The sequence below is a fragment of the Branchiostoma floridae genome, chromosome 1, assembly GCF_000003815.2.
Source record: "Branchiostoma floridae strain S238N-H82 chromosome 1, Bfl_VNyyK, whole genome shotgun sequence".
NCBI lineage: Eukaryota > Metazoa > Chordata > Leptocardii > Amphioxiformes > Branchiostomatidae > Branchiostoma > Branchiostoma floridae.
The window spans coordinates 26110162-26130337 of record NC_049979.1 but is presented as its reverse complement, the minus strand read 5'-3'; the positions used below and the strand labels follow the sequence as shown (position 1 = coordinate 26130337).

Here is a 20176-nt window from a genome sequence, read left to right as displayed (position 1 = left end):
TGTGCTTGAAAAAATATGCAGCAAGTCTTGAGTATTTATGAGTTTTTAAAGTCTTTCCTTAAAAACTAAACCTTTGAGGCCCATTCAGGTCCTTTGCAATGTTCGTCCAAAAAAGACTTCCAATGAAATACATTGGTTATTTATAGAGTGTTGCCTCATTTCATTGTCGTTGCAACTAAATGACATGTTGTATTCCCTATTTTCGTTTCAGAGAATCGTAACGTTAGTCCTATTCCTAATTCAACTTAACGCGTAGTTAAGCATCGAAATGGTCCTTTATTTCTTTGAATTGACATTACATCACAATTTGATCTATCATGATCTATGATTGCGGTACTTGCCGTCTATCACTTTGGAGGTCTCCAACAACTATTTTATCAAGGAACCAGCTGGAGTCACCACCAGCCCCGGAATTATCGTGCCACACGTGAAGATGTGTCAAGTCACCGAGCTCCGCACTCGTGGACAGCAGAAAGCTGGAGATACTGCCGCGCTTGAAAACCTTCAAGTTCAAAAATAGCATATTAGAACACAAGTGTAATTGTTTTGAGTGCTGAAACATTACGTTTTTTCTTCTCTCAACATTAACAAAGATTTTTTAGACTTAAGACTGTTTTTTTGTTCTACCTATCATGAATATTTGATTTCCATCTTGATGATAATGTACATGTAGATATATGTTGAAGTTGAAGACATATCACTACATGAAAAGCCGGATCTACCAATTGCAATAAATGCCAGGCAATGCATGGTCGATTTCGTCATTTTATGCTTGAGATGACGATATTGGTGGGGCAAACTACATAACTTCGTAACAGCTTAAGTAATACATGGAGTTATATATGGAGGGCTCACTACACAGAATGTGCGATTTACCTACAATGACAAATGCATCTAGACAATCTGGCATTATTAATCCCCCAATGCAACAATTACCAGATTTGCCTGGTACTTATTATCATTGATAAATCCCAGATTTCGTGCAGTTTATGTTTTCGCATAAACCTGGTTCTTGGATGCGGCCAGCGGTCTGGCTCCGGTGTCTCCATCAGCTCCATGGAGGATGATACCGGCTTTGGACGAGGTTCCAGAACCGGCCTTCATCCCTGTGTACACGGTCAGCAGGTAGAAGTTCTCGTCCGATTCATTGTTGTCAGCGATGGGCAGAACTCCCCACTGAAATTCGATATACATACATACATGCATCACATAGACAAAGATATATTAGATGTTTCCACATACAATTTTTCTAAACAACTTTTATACCAGGTGTTTTTGGTTGTACTCCTAGAATGAAGGTTGGGGAATGTTTCTAAAACATGAACGCTCAAAGCTGTTCACTTTCTTCATTTCTAAAGGTTTTCAATATATTCCGTTCTATTCTAGCATGGTATCAATCTTACAAATAGATCAATATGTCAAAGAATGTATAGAATCAGTAGACTGGCATGCCCGTAAGGGGGGGGGGGGGGGTCCGGGGGTTCGGAAGAATCCCACACACGATCAAAGGTCCGCTTTTTCACGCTCGAAGGTCCACTTTTTCATGTCAACATTTTTTTCCAAAGACATGACTGATTTGCATTTTTCACTGATAGACATTTCATTCAATCTTAGTGAGTCTATTAGCAAAATGTGCCTCGGAAAGTGCAGGAAATGGCTTTTCAGAGGGTCCAGATTTCAAAATTCCCCCGGACCTCCATTGCAAAGCCTCGCGCCTTTGGTATCGGACATGATGAAAATATGTTGGGGGAGTCGGCCTCAAAGACTAATTCCAAAAGTCTTGTGCATTTCAATAGAACTTCCATTAAACTTAGCCAGCGAATTTTGCCTATCAGAATGCAGGAAATGGCGTTTCAGATGGTCAATATTTAAATTTTGCATGCCCCCGGACCCCCCTAGACAGGTCACGCCCGCGCCTGCGGCGATCGATGGTCCCACAAGTACTAAAAAGACCCCCCCCCCAACCAAAATCCTGGCTACGGGCATGACTAGGTGTGAACGATGCGATAAACTAAAAATGTTGATATATTCATGCACCTCTATGTTACTCCTTGAGAAGAGAAGTGGGAAGACCTTATCAAAGTCGCGGCACTTTTGATTAAGTTAACTTGTATTAGGCTTAAATCAGTTGCTGTTAAGAAGATCGGACACGAATGTTCGCACCTTGATTCTGTCTCGTTTGTCTGCCTTAAAAAGGAAGAAGACGATAATGAAGTAGAGGCCAAACATGACGATGACAGTGGAGAACACGGCGGCGTTGTCACTCAGGTTGGCAAATTTTGCGAATACCGTGCTGAAGTCGATGGAGTTGGGCGGCACCATGAAGTCAGAACCGAACGATGTCAGGTGGGTAGTAAGGCACTGAGTGTGGTCTACCGTGGTGTTCGGGCCCACCTGAAATGACATCCGATAACGGCTAAGGTCAAAATGTGAAAATGTCAACCTGAGAAATAACGAATGCCAATATTGATTAAAAACGGGAGTGATATCATATCTCTGAAAACTTGTATGTACACTATGTGCATTTGGTAACTAAAACCCGTTTTAATTGGTACCAATTCTTTATTGTAATGACAAAATTCTCATATTGCGGTCATTTTCCGGGCTGTTTTCTGTTTCACTTTCAAAGATTTTTTTTGGGCGTGACCCCGCCAGGCTACCGTTCTTTTGGGGGTACGATATATACTCTGGATTTTTGTAACTCGCAGTTAAAATGAAGTTGGGACCCGGTAACAAATAGACGCGTTGTCGATATACTGTAAATGCATTTAACGCGGGGATTTAATTTCGTGGTAGCGGGAAAATGGACTTTTCGCGGTGGATTGAATTTCGCGGTAGCACCATGCACTGTAGTCTCTTACAGTTACGGAAAAATGTTCGCGGTGGTTTTAAATTCGCGGTGAACCGGCCACCGCGAAAACCGCGTACATTAATCCACCGCGAAAGTTTCTGCATTTACAGTATATCCTAATCATGTTAACAGAAATAACCCTCCTACTATGCGGCAGTCAACCGGTCAAATTTGTGGGGTCAAAGCCCGGTCGGCACTACACCCCCTTCGGGCAAGAGTGCATTTTGTGACCGTAGCATCGTAAATAATCGAATAGGAAGTTCACTACTAACCGTACATTCCGATGGATCCCACTGACCCTCCCCTGTCTTATCCCACCAGACACATTGCGGAGTCAGTATAGCCAAGCTGTATGATTCGTCGTCGGGCGCATTGTTGATCTTGGATTTAACCTCGGCGTACGACACGCCTGGAACTCTTCTGCATTCTTTATGGCCTAATAAGAGCAGAAAGTTGAAATATTTTAGCAGTGTAAATTATTACTCATCTGCAAACTTTTATACTTATATATGATTATGAGGATGTTCCAGACCAGGTGATAACGTGGGTTATCACATGGAATCCTAGAATCCTATTAGTACATGTATCATTAAGGGTATCCATGGGATAATTCGAGTGCGATGAGTGGGCCGCGCGCGCTGTCAATGAATTGAATATCAGAGTCCGACGTTACAATTAATTTTGAATACGAACATTGGAATTGAATGAAGTTCATGATTTTTGTTTTGGCGGGTGATCCAATTCGCGGTCGTGCTAGTACCCCTTTCACATTATCCACGATCTTCGAGCGTATCGATGGAATATCAGCCATATTTAAGATCGACAGAGGGTTCAGCGTATTTGCCTCCTGAAAACCGTCCCTGTCACAAAGAAGCCATACTTTGTACCTTGTACAATTATTGTGCAATAAAGTTGTTATTATAAGCGAGGCTCGGGCGATTCCCGCAGAATCGTCGTCCGATCAATTTTCTCCAAATGTGACAGGGGTGTAATACCTGTGATACGGAATGCATCGCATTGCATTTTATGTTTAACATACCTAATTCCTTCACTCCAATGTAGTAGGTTCCGTTGACTTCCGGAAACACCCAGGGAAACATAGCCGTGACGTCACGACCGGATAGTTCAGGGATGCTGACGTCACAAGCTCTCTCCAGAGGTGGTATGGTGGCGGTGAAGTTGTGGTTATCTGGTGTTGGTGGCTCGTTGTACTGCATGTATACCTGGTATGCTGGCGAGGTTTAACATTACAAAGTCAAAGACGGCTTATTGCCTGTATAATGGAATTGCCTTAGTTCAATAAGAACCGCGTGCGCCTAGGCCTAAAGTAATTCGTCACCGTTTCTGCAACAGCCAGTGTCTTTAATAGACTTGCAAACGCCCATAAGGATGTGGGGAATGTACATATCCTTACGTTTGAAAAATCAAATTAAGTTTTATAAATGATAGCATATCTATTGTAAGATTCAGCTGACTCATAATGGGATAGTTGGGGTTAAGAAAATATCGGTCAAAACGATACGTTATATTACACGGACACGTGTTAGCATGGACACGTGTTAGCATGGAGGCTGATACCAATCTCAGTATACACAGACTCACTCCAAGATACACGCTACGGCTGGAGAGTTTCGAGGCAGGTGATAGAATAACAAGACCACAACTCACGGTCATAAATTCCATTTTCAAAGTTCACGTTAGAATCAACATATCAATCACGCCCCTATGGCCTAAAGCCAAATCAATGAACACTACGTATTAATTGCTAATAGCTGTGGTTCTTTCGTCCCTTAATTCTCTAGTAGAAGACCGCAACAACACACTCCGGAGATTTTGAGATGTTTGGGAGACATTGAGACGTGAGCAAATTAATTAGATACCGGTTGTGTAAAATAAATGCTCCTATATTCTATATTCTACCAACCTAATGAATAACATATCTATTGTAACAGTCTTCCTGAATCAGCCCGCATCCATCTACTATCAAGGGTTCACCTTTCTTGTCACATCATGCAAACAGCTAACTCAAACTTATACTGTACATACCAAACGCTTTGCAACCACCTAGTAACCCTTACATCAATAACCTCTATAACGAGTTATATGTCTCGGACTACCCCCCAAACTATTTGTAAATAGCTGTAAAATGTTTGTTTTCGATGTTGTTGTTTCATTTGTCCTTATCAGTTATTACCTTTTTTGTGGGAGGTGATGTTAATATTAGCATACTGCTAGAATGTATCACCTCTCTGTCTGTATTGCACTTTGTTGATGAATAAAAAAACTGATGAAATCATCTTCGGAAGTAAGCTTTATAGGTTGTTTTATCGCAAGCCCGTATAAATGAGGTTTTGGGTACGTACCAATGACGTGAGGGGGAGGGATGAGCATGACCAGTACGGGTGTGGGTGTGGTCTCATTGTCCACCTCCATCTTGTGATACGTCAGCCCGTTAGCAGCAACCGTAGTCTCGTTCATGAAGGTAACATTAGGAAATCCTGGCTTATCGTAGTTTTGGATATAAAACTGCAAAAGCAATCATAAATACATTTGTATATTGCAAGTTGCAACTTACATGTACGTACAATATATTCTGAGGGAGTATCGACTACAACAGACTGCATTCAATGATTTTTTTAAACAATTGCTTGCTTTAAGAGCATCATCTCAATTTTTATTAATTCTGGTTAATTAACATGCAAAACGTTTGGTAATTAGAAGGCAATTAATTTCATCTATCACGATGCATCAAATAAATAATTATTCATTACGATACATGCATAGTTGATCCGATCTGTTGGAAGATACATGTATGTAACTCTACCTCAATAAAGGTTAGGCATCCAGGTAGTAAGTAAGATACGCAAGGTAAAAGTTACTCAAGCAGCTGGACAAAATTTGGAGCCGGTCAGACGTTTCAAACAGCATCCGCCGCCTTTTATTATTGATTGGACGACAATGTGAATTTATCTTGAATTCTTGAACCACCTTAGACCTGTCTTCACCTCATTGCCACATCAATTCAGATTTTTGGTTAAATCCTGTAAATCTGGGCATCCTCCAGCCATTGACGAAATCAAGGTATGTAATCCAAATTTTCATCCAGTCACTGATGAATGGCAGCTGATGTCTGAAACGTCTGACCGTTTCCAAATCTTACCCAGATGACCGTGTACACAGGGATGAAGGCCGGTTCTGGAACCTCATCCAAAGCTGGCATCATCCTCCATGGAGCTGATGGAGACACCGGACCCAGACCGCTGGCGGAACCAGTAACAGTTACCTTGCGCATGCATTACTCTAATCATTTGGCAACTCGGGTAAACATCGATCCAAGCTACATAATTGCCGGTACTCTGTTTGGGGGCGTCCAGTTGTATACTTGAGGGCAGAAAAGTGCCTAAAACTGATGGAACGTGATGGATTTTGGGCAGAAGTGTAGCAATGTGGAGATGAACCCTATCCCTTATCTAACCCTAACCTATACTAAAATACAACCTTAACCCTATTTTCAACCATAACCATTACCATTAACATGATCCTAACCCAATCCACGCAGGGCGCGATACCTTATATGGCAATTATTTGGCGAGGCAGTTATTTGGCGTGACATCGATGACAAACTTACCTCCAACGGTTGTGCAGTGTCCTCTACTGGAAGGCGATGACCAGTCTCATCATAAAAGTCAAGTGAGAGGACGGACGAACGAGGTTCTGTAGCTGGGTCCCACGTCATTGGATTGCGAGGGAATGCTACGAACTAAGAGAGGAGTGGGAAGAATATGTATGATTCAGTACTAGTACGTCGATGTAGGTTAGACATCCAGGTGATAAGATAAGGCGAAAAGTAGTTACTCAAGCAACTGGATATGGTTTTGGAATTGGACATCTAAATTTGTCTTCATTCATAGTTAGGGTATAAAAGATCAGTTTTTTTCCAGATCACTTCAGTGTCACTGTGGATACAATCCGAAACGTCTGACCGTTTCCAAAACCATATCCAGTTGATTGAGTGACTACTTTTTGGCGTATGATTCAGTGCTTTCGCCATTGCTTTTGGTAGCATGTTGTGATTACGTGGTACGGATCTGGCAGAATAACACAAAAACTATGACTGGCTTTTGGTTAACTTTTGAACCGCATTGTGAAAACTATTATCTATGTACATACTTTATGTTAGGATTTGCAAATAGCGACACCTATGTTGCAGTGTGACATGAGATAGTCAGAACTGTGCTGATGGAGATGAAACACCTGGCCGCGTACATAGAATCTTGTTGCAACTATTCATGGATTGTCAAGCTTGATGCATGATTACTCCTCATCATGCTAATTTGTTGTTGTCAATAGTTTTTTATGCATGGTTTTGATCAACAGAGCTATTGACTTATACCAACAACCCAAAAGCATCCAAAGAGATGAACTGTTGTTCAAAAGATGCAACATGGTGCAAACATTCTATTATGGTTCCCGATGAGGAAACATTGCTTTTTCCTTGTGGCTCTCTTCTGTCGTAATCAAATTGCATGAATTATGTTTATTTCTTTTCTTGGTGACGCCTAAGGGGCGAGCCTACTAGAAAAGTATTGTGTGTAGCTTGACAAAATGCAAATTACCGTGAAGGAAACATCCTACATTTTCTATAAAAACGTTGCCTTTCTGGTTTGATGTATTGCCTGTTTTTCCCTCAAAAACATACTAAAAGCGCCAGTAGGCGATATGTTCCTCAATTGTGGAACTAAGTAAGCAAACAAACTCTTGCCTTTGAATTCACAATGCTCTCGTTACTTCCAGTCCCAAATACTGCATAAGAATCAGGCAAGGTAACAAAGCCTTCTGACCGCTCCGTGGCAAATTCGCCTTGCTGAATGTTCTCAGTCTTATGCTTTTGGTACAGGACCGTTCCCATCGGCAAATCGAAGACCACTGGGGGCGAATCGGACAGGCTGCTGCGCAGAACTAAACTGGCCAGCATGTCGGTGACTTCTTCGAAGTGGCCCACCACCGTACGTAACTGAATGAAAAGAGTAGGGGTTCTAATTATGATAGATATTCTAAATAACATAAGATTTTATTTATGTAAGAAAATAGTGTAGTAATACAGCGAATAAACGTGAAAAATACATAGTTAGAACCAAAATTAGCGAAATTTGCCAAAAATGCCTGTCAACAAACGGTTGCCATGGCAACACGAAAAAATGGAAAATTTGTCAAACTTCGTAAGAATTTTTGCCAAAAATATTTTAGGCAAACTCACCAACTCATGAGCATAAGCCGTTCTGGCGTTACACTTCATCAAAGTTGGCGCAGTCCTTATAAGCTACCCCCCCCCCCCCCCCGTCTGAATCGGGTTGTAGAAATTACTGAATAACAGTTTCATTGGAAATTGGCGATAGATCTTCCACCAATCATAATATCATTTTAGGCAGGTTAGTCTGTCGGGACCAATGGGTACTACCAAGTTCTAAATACAATAAGTTTACCGTGCTTGGCCAGCTGATGGCAGAAGAAGTCCCAGAAATTCCCGCTTCGTCCATTATATTACGAAGAACTGCTCCTATTCCGTTGTGTATACCTATGTGCAAATTGTAAAATGTTATCGAAAGAAGTTTGTAAAGGTACAACGTTACCAACATTAACTGCTCAATTTGTGAGATTTGATGTGCACAGGGCGTTTACTAGTAACGTTTTGCAGATGACTACCCTATTTATTTTTATTTATTAGTTCAGCTGCATACATACAGTCAGGGCTGCCCAAGTAGCCAAAGGCTTTTGTCAAGGTCTAACCCTGGGAAAGAATTACATACAGGTTACATATTACAAATACAATTTGCTGCAAGAAACATAGAATCATAAAATCACTAGCATTAACTTACATTGTATAAGCAAGACGGTTACAAATTTACATCATATATATACAATCTGTACACATGGAATGATCATATTAGTTCACAGAAAATGGATCTCCGAGGAAGACTATCCAGAAGACATACCTTCAGAAATTTGATAAACCTGGTCTCCATCAATTTGATCTCCCGCCAGCACCGCCAGATTGAGATTTGTGGCGTATTGGTGTAGAGATTCCACAGCTAAAAACTATGGAAACAAATAGCCATCTTACACATGATACTTCTAATATTCTAATGAGCAAACTATACCCTTTGTATGAAATGCCATACATTTCCTCTAAAAATCGGAAAAATATCTAGTTATTGTTCACCAAGTTCCTTAAAGAAAAATCCCTCTAGCAGTATCATACCTAGTTGTATAATGGTAATTATGCAAATCAGCGTTTGTTTTGTTTTGTTGTTTGAACCTTTGTTAATTCATTGCCTGCATGATAGTACTTTTCAAGCATGGCATATGTAAGGAGAATTGATATAAATAGAACCATGTAAATAAAGTCCAGATTTGCAAGACATGATAAACGTTATACAATCTTATTTGCTGGATGATGGAAAACAAATGATACATCAGTCACAAAGGTTAAAGTTATTTTGCAAAAGGTATAGGGTCTTGGAATTTTTGTTTACGTATTCACTGGCTGTGAATTCATGCAGCTAAGTCTGTCCAGCTGGCCGATGACGATTACAAAGGCCCGGTGAAGGTAACAGTACAAAAAATAGAATTAAACAGAAAGTACTGTATTTTTAAGTACCTGTGACTCAACGTAAACAAACTCCCCAGTGCCGAGCAGTTTGACCATCCCGTCCGTGCCTTGCTGCAATGAGGACGCGTCACTCAGGTCATTTGCCCTATCACTTAGCTTGTCAATCAGGTTGGACCTCACGAACAGTTGCAGCTGTGTGTGGATAAAATCTCGATATCAAGAAATTTCCTTTCATAAGTGCCATAAATTCTCCATTTTACATAATCTTAGTAAAACACAAACAATAAATCATCTGATATCAATAATAACCTGAAATAGATAGAATTAGGCTGTTCTTTATATACATTGAAAGCAACACGGGTCAAATATTTAAAAAATCGCACAAAGGACGAAGAAACGTACCAACGACTGGCGAAACACTACCCATTACAATACAATACAAATTCCAAAACAAGATAGCCGATTCACGTCAGAAAAACATGTCGGCACCATTCGCCCCGAAGGTAGAACTGAATAGAAATCTTTGAGAATATTTTACGACACCATGTCATACTAGATTTGTCTCTTTCTTTAGGTTTGCTGAAGCAAGACCTGTATTGGAGTAGTAAGATTGCAAGGGTGCCGCCATTTTGTTTCACATCATGCTAAGGTGCATGATGACAAGTAGTAATATCATTTTTACAGGTTTGCGATTTGAAATGAAAATGTGTGAGAGCCATGTTGTAGTTTTGTTGGGAATAATCGACGACATGATGATGTCTGTATCAAATGGAAATTAAAGTATATCGTACAATTTATTACATTGAGGATCTAACAATAATAACAACACATATGTATGAAGAACGGATACCTTATCTTCACCTGAGCCAGGCGTCCCCGGGGGCAGCATGTTATTTATTTCGTCGATGGTAGTGGCACTGGACCAGTCTTGAGAAAATACGTAACCGGGATTTACCGGACGCACTGTCGGGCTTGGGTGGTGAATAGAACTGTTCAGAGCCTCATCCAATAAGTCTCCGTTACCCTGGTCCCTCAACGTTTGGGCGGGGTCTAAATCCTGAGGAAGTTGTCAACGAATATTGATGAATACAACAAAACGTTGACATTTTCGGAAGAGATAAGGAAAACACGACTTTCAGCATACTCTCTCCAATTCTATTTGAAAACTGATTCTAAGGCTACGGTCCAAATTGGAAAAGGGAGTCCCGTCGGACAGTTCACGAGCTGTTTTTTGCACTTTCGAACGTGACCCCTATTTTACTTTATTTATCTTATTCATTTTTCTTCTTGGTAGTCCTTCGACATCGAAGGTGACTCATTATCCAAGTCCAATTCTTTATTGCAGACACTAAGTGATAGTACAACACTTGATGTATTTCCCAACATCACTGTACATTTACTTGCAATAAGTGCAATACACTTGCCGTTTAGTAGCAAACTTGCACATTTGTATAACAGTACGTCGGGGTAAAAAGTCTGAATTCCTCGCATACACCCCATCCTACCGCAGCATCTGCTCTTAACATTATCTTTCAAAGAAGAGGCTCAGTTACTATCAAGTTTTTCTTCCAACGGTGACTTATCAATTGTAGAGTACGTACCTCCAAAGTTTCTATGTCTAACAGCACATCTTGGTCACGGAGAATGTCTCGATCTCGCGAGAGAACACGAGATTAGACCAGGTTCACGTAGATCATCTGCCAAGAGGCTGAGATATTCATTTCGTAACAATATAGTAACCGCGACTTACCGGTGACAGGAGTTGTTCCAAAAGATCCACGATACCCACGGCTAACGTTGCAGCAGCAGCCGCGTCCCCCTGATCTATGGTCACCTCGGCTTCGTAAGCCCAGGACAGGGCATCTTGCCACAGACCTACTGGAGGCTTGACAGAAGGCAAAACCTGCGTGCACAAAGGTATAATATGATATAATATATGTAATATACATATATCTAAGAATATCTTACAACCTAACAGGTATGTCATTGATATGTCAGATTAGAGAATGCGATTTGGTAAAATCGACTATTCTTTATACCTCTGTCACATTATGTACGATCTTCGGACGATCGCTGGAAGGTCAGCCAATTTTAACGTGTATGATCTGCAGACGACTTGGCAACGAGCTCTGTGAACTCAGAGATCACCGTCGAACAAAAGAACATGTTTTGCTGCACCTCGACCATCGTACGACCTCTGAAACTCGCCGACGGTCCCGAAAAATCGCGAGATGATCGTGAGGACACCGGACGTCTTACTCATGAAAATGTCATTTAGAGCTCGCAGAAACGCCGTCTAATCGATTTTCGCGTAATGTGACAGGAGTATTAAAAACGGATCACTCACCGAAGCATTCACGCTGCATTCTGAGTAGAAGCCCTCGTCTCCACGGGCTTGGACTTTGATGGTGACTACAAAATCCTTATTGGCGTCACCGCTCTGTAAACGGTACGGTCCTGCTACGGAAGATTGTTGCTCCGAGAGTAAGTTGTATCCACTGTAGAAGCTGTAGTCTATGTTCTCTTCCGAAGTTACATCCGCCGGTACGTCATTTGTGATGGTGAATCCTGTACCAGCTGCAAAGCCTACAGGAAAAACTTCTGTTAACATTGATACTAGTTTTGTTGCTCTAAAAAGCCAAATACTGCAATGTTTCGAACATTTTCTGTGGAAATTTTGATTTCAAAATGCAATCTGTAATCTCCTTACAAATTTATGTACCAAAAAACAAATATGAATTCTCAGAAATTCGACAAAGCTTAAAGGAATTCACACGTATAGTACCAAGGGATATAGAAGTTTGCAAATTTGGGTAGGTTATATGATAATAACGTTAATGACCCGCCTGTTCCTTGGTGTATATGGTGTCATAACGCCTGGTCCTGTGCTATAACCACCTCACTCACCACCTAGCAAAGGCCCAGCCGTTATGACACCATATACACAGAGGAACAGGCGGGTCATTTACTCTTAATTACTAACTACTTACAGAGAATAACAATCGAAATGTTAAAAGTTTCTAAATGAAAGGTGACTGCGCAAGTCTTACCTGTTTTTGGTATAACGGAGCAGTTCACGCTAGACTTCGGGCCGGAAAGAATATGGTACTCCATAAAACTCCATTTTGAGCCATCCGACTTTGAAGCCTTCACACGAAACCTGTATTTCTTACTCGGCTCCAGCTTGTACTTTTGTACTTGAAGGTCGTTTCGGTTGATACCTGTAACGCAGTTGTTTGAGCTAATCAACATTGAACAACCACTGGTGATTCAACATGTCACCGACAGCTAAGGCCACAGCAAGCTAAGGCCACAGCAAGAAAATTTTATGGATGGCATCCCCAGAGACTACAAATTTATTGAGACAAAAACAAGGCGGGCAAATAAAATTCCTACATTTTCAAACTTTAAGATCATAAACCTTACAAAACAATGATTAAGGCGACAAAACATGATATCACAAGCAACACTCTTATTCCTGTATTCATCATCATAAGTTACCTGTCCTTGTAGTTGTGTATCCATCTCAAATAACCAGAAGTCTAGATGATGATTGTAGAAAGAGCTCGTCCTACATCATTGGCAACTACTACACCGGATATTCATATGGGATAGAACATCTTAGACTGTAAACATTCAACTGTCCTTAAGCTTGTAGTAACAGCGCGGGTAGCAATTATACTGGATACTCATATGCAATGCAAGACTATTTTCTAACTAGGACAAATTCTTGTCGTACCACCACAGGTAGCAACTATACTGGATGTGATTGAACACAGACTGTCAATTAAGTAGAACAAATCCAGAAAAAAAGCTTGTCATACTATCACAGGTAGCAACTATACTGGATATTCAGGTGTGATAGAACACAGACTGTCAATTAACTTGAACCAATCCAGAAAAAAAAAACGAAAAAAACGTGTTGCAACTTAACTGGATGTTCATATACTGGAGATTGAACACCTTATAGACTGTCTACACATGCCATAAAACACAAGCAATTGCAAGACGTTAACGACATGTTGGTCAATTGGTGGCAAGTTGATTTTCTTGGTTTTCATTTTCAAATCAGCTGAAAATTAATGCGCGCGCTGATCCATAAAATTTACTTGCTGTGGTCTAATTATGAATACTAGAGTGATTCCATGCTTCATATGCATGCATTACTTTTTTTTACAGTAACACTGAGCCATTCAAATAAGTTGTATATATATATATATATATATATATATATATAGAGAGAGAGAGAGAGAGAGAGAGAGAGAGAGAGAGAGAGAGAGAGAGAGAGAGATATAGATATAGATATAGATATAGATATAGATATAGATATACCTATAACGTAGTTGCTTGAAGCAATTAACATTCAACAACCACTGGTGACTAAAAATTTCCAATCACGAAAGCAGAATAGATAGCTACTTATGTGCCCTCTCACTGCACTTGGGGCACGCTTGTGGCACTGCGGGGTTCGTTCACTGCGGCACTGTTTTGCTATTTTTGCGATTTTGGATAATGCAGATATTTCGTAATACGTCAAAGTATGACTTAGAAGACAACAAAATACACAGAACGGAAGAAAATTCGTTCTTTATCTCTGAGATTCGTTGACTCATTTACGAACCCCGCAGTGCCGCACCGGTGCAGCAAATGCAGTGAGAGTCCACCTTAACAATATTTTTAGCTTATAGGAGAATTATTTTACACAACCAGCAGGTACTTACATTGCTAATGTTTCGATGTCTCTCAGACACCTTCTACAGTGGCGAGAAGCAGAACTCCAATTAGAAGCTCTGGCGAAGGTGTCTTAGAGACATCGAAACGTAAGCAATGTAAGTTCCTGCTGGTTGTGTAAAAAGAATTCTCCTATACCCTATATTCTACCAACCTGATGAAACTATTTCGGAAATATTTTTAGCTACTGGAAGACGTTTAAGCCTGGCCTACCTGAACTTGTCATCTCAGCCAAGTTGGGAATCTCTGTAACATCTCCGGTTTCAATGTTCTCTTCATAGAGTCTCCAATGGTAGCTCCAAGATATCCTGGTTGTCGTTTGCCAGTTATTGCTTCTACGCCTGCCATTGTTACGCCTGCCATTGTTCCACCAACCTGAACGCGAGGATGACGCGCGGACTTCAGTGCAGCCAGTTGTGCAGCTCACTTCCAACTTGAAGTCTTTCACCAATTTCAGAACTTCTCCACAATTTTCCCTGCAGCTGCAATTGCCAAATCAATCCGTTGTCAATAAAATTATCAATCAGTAAAGTGAATTGATAAATGAATGAAAGGGTGCGTGGGTGGGTGAAAGACTATAAAGAATGTGGGTGAAAGAATATACCATTGGCAATCTTTATGATTGACATCTAGGGGCATCAATTAACACCGTAACTCGAACTATACCGTAAATTTGGGACGAACAGGAAATCTTTATGGACATGACAAAAGTTCTCCCAGGCCCGTTGGACACTGTTTAGCCCATCAGATACTTTTTCCTGATGAATCTGCTTGGAGATTTTTCTTCTATTTTGCTTTTGGACAGACGAGAACAATGTAGCATTGCACTCTAGTTAGTAACTTATACTAACAGTGCCACATACGGAATACTGACAGAAGGCTCGGGGATTAATGAGTACCTTATTGAAAAGGTTGGCAGCGAGCCGCCGTCAATGATGTGCAGTTCCTGTGCGAAGTCCGTCGAGGCCCCTTCAACAGTTGCGTTCACTTTGATCACGTAGGTTGCTCCTGAATCCATCGTTGATTGGTTGAGCCGAATGGCGCTTCCTGCCCCAGAGAGTTCCCTAAAGTCGACGTCACCACATGCGTCCGTGTACACGTTATTACCACTACTGTCTACCGAAGAGGGAGCGTACCGAGCGACAGGAGCAGGAGTTGAGTTAGAGGCATTCCGGCGGCAATGCCAGGAGTATCTCAATTGTCCCTGGTAACAGCTGTGGTACGGCTCGACGGTAGCTTCGAAGAGTACTGCTTCATCGGCCGTTCCCACGATCCTGAGATAGTCCCCATTGATTGTAACCGTACTAGGGCCCGGACCTGAGGTACGAAGGAACGAAGACAACATATCACAAGTCTTGAATGAATCAATTTGGCGTATCATATCACCCGACTTGTCCCATATTTACCCAGTAAATAAAGGTAAATGTCCAGGAGATGAATGTAAAACCCTAAAAAGCTGTTGCTTGAGTCTAGATAACATACATTCACTTCTTTAGTCAAAATTGCCAATTATAAAATCGTAATTGATGTCGGTTCTACAGCTTAGGCTATGGCTAAACAGTCCCATATGAGAATAACAGTCTCTGCAACACGGACACATCTGTAATTCAGGTGTATAGCAGCGCATCAGTCTAGCCTTTCCTGATTTGAACCAGGACAGACTGAGTCTCTATACAGAAAATCTACTGCACTGTAACCATTACCATAACACTGGGGTGGTTTCTTCCATAATATAAACATACACATGGTAGTTATATATCCCTTGCTATCAGTGCTGACTGATGATAGTTTGATTGAGTTTAGGCATGAGAGTACTTCCGATGAGGGTACTTCCGATGTTCATAACGCAACTCTCGTACCCCCTTTTTTGATAACCTTTATCTGAAATCGGGGGGGGGGGGGGCATTCGAAGTGTATATACGTATACACCCCTTAATTTTGTTATATAATTTCTATCATTTGCAGTAGGGAATATGCCTTGGGTTCCTATTCCAGCTACTATTACACAGAGAACTGGACGTTGCTATATACAAAAGAGGCATGTGTCATCTTAAGTCCATCATCAGTACGAAATCAAGGTTAGAAACTATACATGAGAATTACAGATATGTACTATGGACACTTACATGGGGTTGTTGTCGGAGCTTGTGTTGAAGTTGCTGTTGGGGACTGAGTCCTGGATTCTGCGATATTTGCCCCACTCAGCAGAAACAAGATGGCTGACAGGATCACGGTCTTCATTCTTCTTCGGTCCTGTAATTGTGGGGACTTTGATTTTCTGAAGCCATAATGTGAAGATGCCTCATGCCTACGAATTGTTTACGTTTAGACCCTATTCCAGATAGGATAGGGTAAGGATACGGCGGTCATTTTAGCTGATTTGGGGACATGCTTCAAAAGAGGCTGTATTTGTGAAGCTGGTTCTAGTTGCAATCCTGTATTACAGCACATGTAGGCCATCTTCAATTGTGAATTTTTCTCCCTGTAACTTGGAATACTGCGGAATATGTACCTGTCTGTAACAAATATCAGTTCGGATATATTTGAAGTCGATTTCGGCAGCTTTTTCCCCTTTTTTACCTTAGTTTGTGTGTATTTACATCTTAGTAACACTATAATGCGAGAACACTATAATGTACCCGAAAAATTGATCACTCGCGTTTTTTCGTTTTTGTTTAAGGTAGCAGAACACAGTTTTTCGCCTATGGGGATTAACATGGTAGGACCCCAAGGTGAGGTGGTTCGACGACTAAAAAAAATATACCAGGTTGCAAAAGTAATTAACAAGAATGCAATATGTTGGAGTTCAGGGTAGAATCTACAAAATTTGTGAAAATAAGATTAAGTTTGTCTGCTCGTTTTCCCAGAAAGAACACTTTGAAATGACCACAGCGGAGGTCATCATACTGCAGTCGACACACGGAAGTAGCAGGAACCGGATTCGTGCGCGAAATTCTACCCAGCCAAACAGACATCATAACCTAACTCATACAGCCTCAAAACTTACGTATTCCTCTACTATCCACCACAGTTTCCGACTCGCTGACGTGCACAGAAAATGTCTATGGCTTTTCAAGAACTGCGACGACCTATTTTGTGCCCGTCCTACTTCGCCCATAATTACTGTGTTATGCGACCTTAAGTTGCTTTTAAACGGACAAGGGCAATGTGGCACTGCACTCAAGATGGTAACTGTGTTCAGGGCACGGTATTGGAAGCTCAGCCGCAATCCTCTCTTTCCACCGCCTTTTATCTATCCAACAAACAAACCGACGTCAAGTAGCCATTTTTACACATGGTTGGAGTGAGAAAAGTAGTGTTAAGGCCCAGGTCACAAGATCGGTGGCATCAAACCCTGACGTTACTCCCCACAAGTAGTATTGTCAAAATATCTTCCACCACGAATAATTAAAAAATCTTGAATATACTGCTAGTTGTATGAAAAATGAATAATTTGGTAAGGTAGACTTCAAAAGCATTGTGAAAACCAGTCTAATAAATACAAAAATGTATAGAATCAACATTGGAACAGGCAAGTGTTGCTTGCATAATGGTTATTATGTACGCGCAAAGCCAAAAAGACCGAAAATGTGCACACAGAATCTGTATCATCATGAAAATCCCCAGCTCTAATGCCATCGAAAAAGGAAGCATCATTTTTGTCATATATACGGCACTTGCAGCATTTTCTTATGGAGCGTCACTTCCTTAAATTGTAGGCGACAACGTTTCCAAATCCGTTTAACAGTACAACAGAAGCAAAACAGTGCCTATATTCGAAGAATAATTGGTAAGTTATAAATGATAGAAAATAAATATAACCACACCTTTTGTAAAAGTTCACCAACTTGCCTCCACCCTTCCTGACATTAAGCAGTCCGATGAGTGAAACCAGATGGTGAGTAGGTGTGATTTTTATATACGGCGTATATATCGTGAGGGGTGTGTCCTATTACACACAACCTACATTTATCATCTTTGGCTTATGGTGAAGAACATTTCATCAAGAACAAAGAAAGAAATTCGCCGAGTGATGGGGCTTCGCGGTCTAGTGGCATTGAGTGATGACTTCCTCAATTCGGTACACTAATAGTACAGCAATCGGTAAGTGTCAGTAATTGCCGATTCTTCTGCAGCTGGACATCACCGGAAAAAGAAGAAGAAGTGTTTTCTATCAATCTTGAGTCACATCACTGAGAAAACAATCTGAATTGCATCTATTTGTTTGAACCTTTATTTATTCATGAGAAGCGCAAATCGCTAGGTCTCTTTTCATTGAGGTCATGAGGGAGGTAAGGGTTAGAAAAAAGAATAAGAGGTACAGATTACGTCGAGTCCAAATAAATCTATCCCCATATATCACTACATATTCATGGTACACAATATTAGTAGAGCGAACGCTCAGCGTTCATAGTCCGTGTCCGTTCCCTTTGGTCATTTCTTTTACTTCAATAGTCTCTCAAAGCAGGTCAGATTTGGAGACATGTGTTTGGCAGTAGGTTGTTCCAGACATTGAGTCCACAGTAGGCTATCGATCTTCTGAAGGTCTCTCGTTTAGATGTGTATATCTATGTGTTGAATGAATGAATGAATGAACTTTATTGCACGACATTTGTACATGGTACAATTGTAAGGCAACGGTGATAAGCCAATCAAAACAAATACTCGTCTAAGGTCTATAACTACATACATGTATAGTACAGGAATGTGAACATATAAATGGCGTATTGACATAGTGTAATATACAAGTTAAACAAGTCGGTCTGTTACTGTACAATAGATTCTCGCTTTTTTAGAGCATTACATATGTATTGGCCTAAATACGAAGATATGTAGTCTGGACATAACATAAGTAGATTGAAAGTACATGTCTTTGTCTTTGGTAAAGGTGTGCTAGAATTACTTGTGATTATATCCATTAATTTTTGTCTATCTACGCTATATGCAGGGCATGTCATTAGAAAATGATACTCATCTTCAATACCATCTTTACATGAAGGGCATTGATGAAATGGGATAAACAGACAGTGATGACTCCTACACATTCAATATGCAACTAGTGCTGGGTATGTGCCATTCTTAATTGCGTACAGTATACAGTGGAAGCCGCTTAATTGCACGGCCTATTTGCCAGTGAATTTCGTGCGATTATCCAGCTGGTGCACCGCACTGGTTTGGGATTTTGGGATTCTGTGCAGTTAACAGAAGTGTGCGTTGATCCGTTGTGCAATTAACTGGCTTCTACTGTACTAAGGAACAAAACTACAAAAGCTTCTTGTATCGACGCATAGACTGTTTGTGTGTTCACCGCATGTTGAGCACAACGCGAGGAAAACATAACAAGCAACCTGAGTCAGTCTTTCCGGTTAGAGTTGTAAGAGAAGTCTTTCTGCATTGTTTGTTTGAGAAGAAAAAACTTAAAGAAAGTGTCAAATCTCAAAAGTAGAATCTGATTCCCACCAAATGTAATAAAAAATATCAATGAAAGCAGACGACTACCATGCGTTGTCACTGTAAGAATCGTATAGCATTAAAAAATACAATATCGATGAAAGCAGATTACTACCATTCGTTGTCATTGTAAGAATCGTATAGCATTAAAAAAATCCTAATTTCAACATCAAGTTTTGCCATAGCACTGTCCAAACATCACATGATGCAATCGTAAGGCCTACCTTTGAAAACCGATGATATGTAAGTCTTAAGTAAAAAAGGATGATGAATATGCTGCACTCATCAACGACAGGCTGTAAAGATAGAACCATCCGGTCTTTTATCATTTGAATACAATGCAAATGGCAAATTAGCTGCATTTGTATTGTCCACTTTCAACACAGACCAATTTAGATTGCGTGACAAACGAGGAACTGGAACAAGGTGCACTCTTCTTGTCAAAATTGTTTTATTGTGTAAGTGCGTGTTATGAAATGTTTCCTTACGTAACCATGTACTTACAACAGCAAGTACTTTGTCTGGAATTGTCA

General features: G+C 40.6%; 1 protein-coding gene across 1 annotated transcript; it reads right to left on the bottom strand.

Annotated features, from left to right (window-relative positions):
• Positions 1-322: 322 nt before the first annotated feature.
• On the bottom strand, positions 323-18088 carry LOC118418574. Its single transcript, XM_035824605.1, has 20 exons — positions 18020-18088; positions 16319-16445; positions 15092-15509; positions 14406-14674; positions 12512-12682; positions 11809-12047; positions 11212-11364; positions 10312-10518; positions 9510-9653; positions 8845-8947; positions 8335-8426; positions 7614-7865; positions 6480-6611; positions 6012-6134; positions 5215-5377; positions 3891-4082; positions 3124-3287; positions 2164-2394; positions 1006-1176; positions 323-502 (listed from the first exon to the last, which is right to left on the bottom strand). Exons 2-20 carry the CDS (start codon positions 16431-16433, stop codon positions 323-325), a joined length of 3519 nt encoding a protein of 1172 aa, XP_035680498.1. The 5' UTR covers positions 16434-16445; positions 18020-18088.
• Positions 18089-20176: the final 2088 nt, after the last annotated feature.

What these genes read in the sequence shown, in the direction of transcription:
- LOC118418574 (XM_035824605.1), bottom strand. Translation starts at nt 16,433, where the DNA reads ATGAAGACCGTGATCCTGTCAGCCATCTTGTTTCTGCTGAGTGGGGCA. An exon ending in CTCCGTTATACCAAAAACAG is followed by an intron (nt 12,048 to 12,511) that starts GTAAGACTTGCG and finishes TTTTTCCTGTAG; the next exon opens with GCTTTGCAGCTGGTACAGGA. An exon ending in CTGGCTCAGGTGAAGATAAG is followed by an intron (nt 9,654 to 10,311) that starts GTATCCGTTCTT and finishes ATCCACACACAG; the next exon opens with CTGCAACTGTTCGTGAGGTC.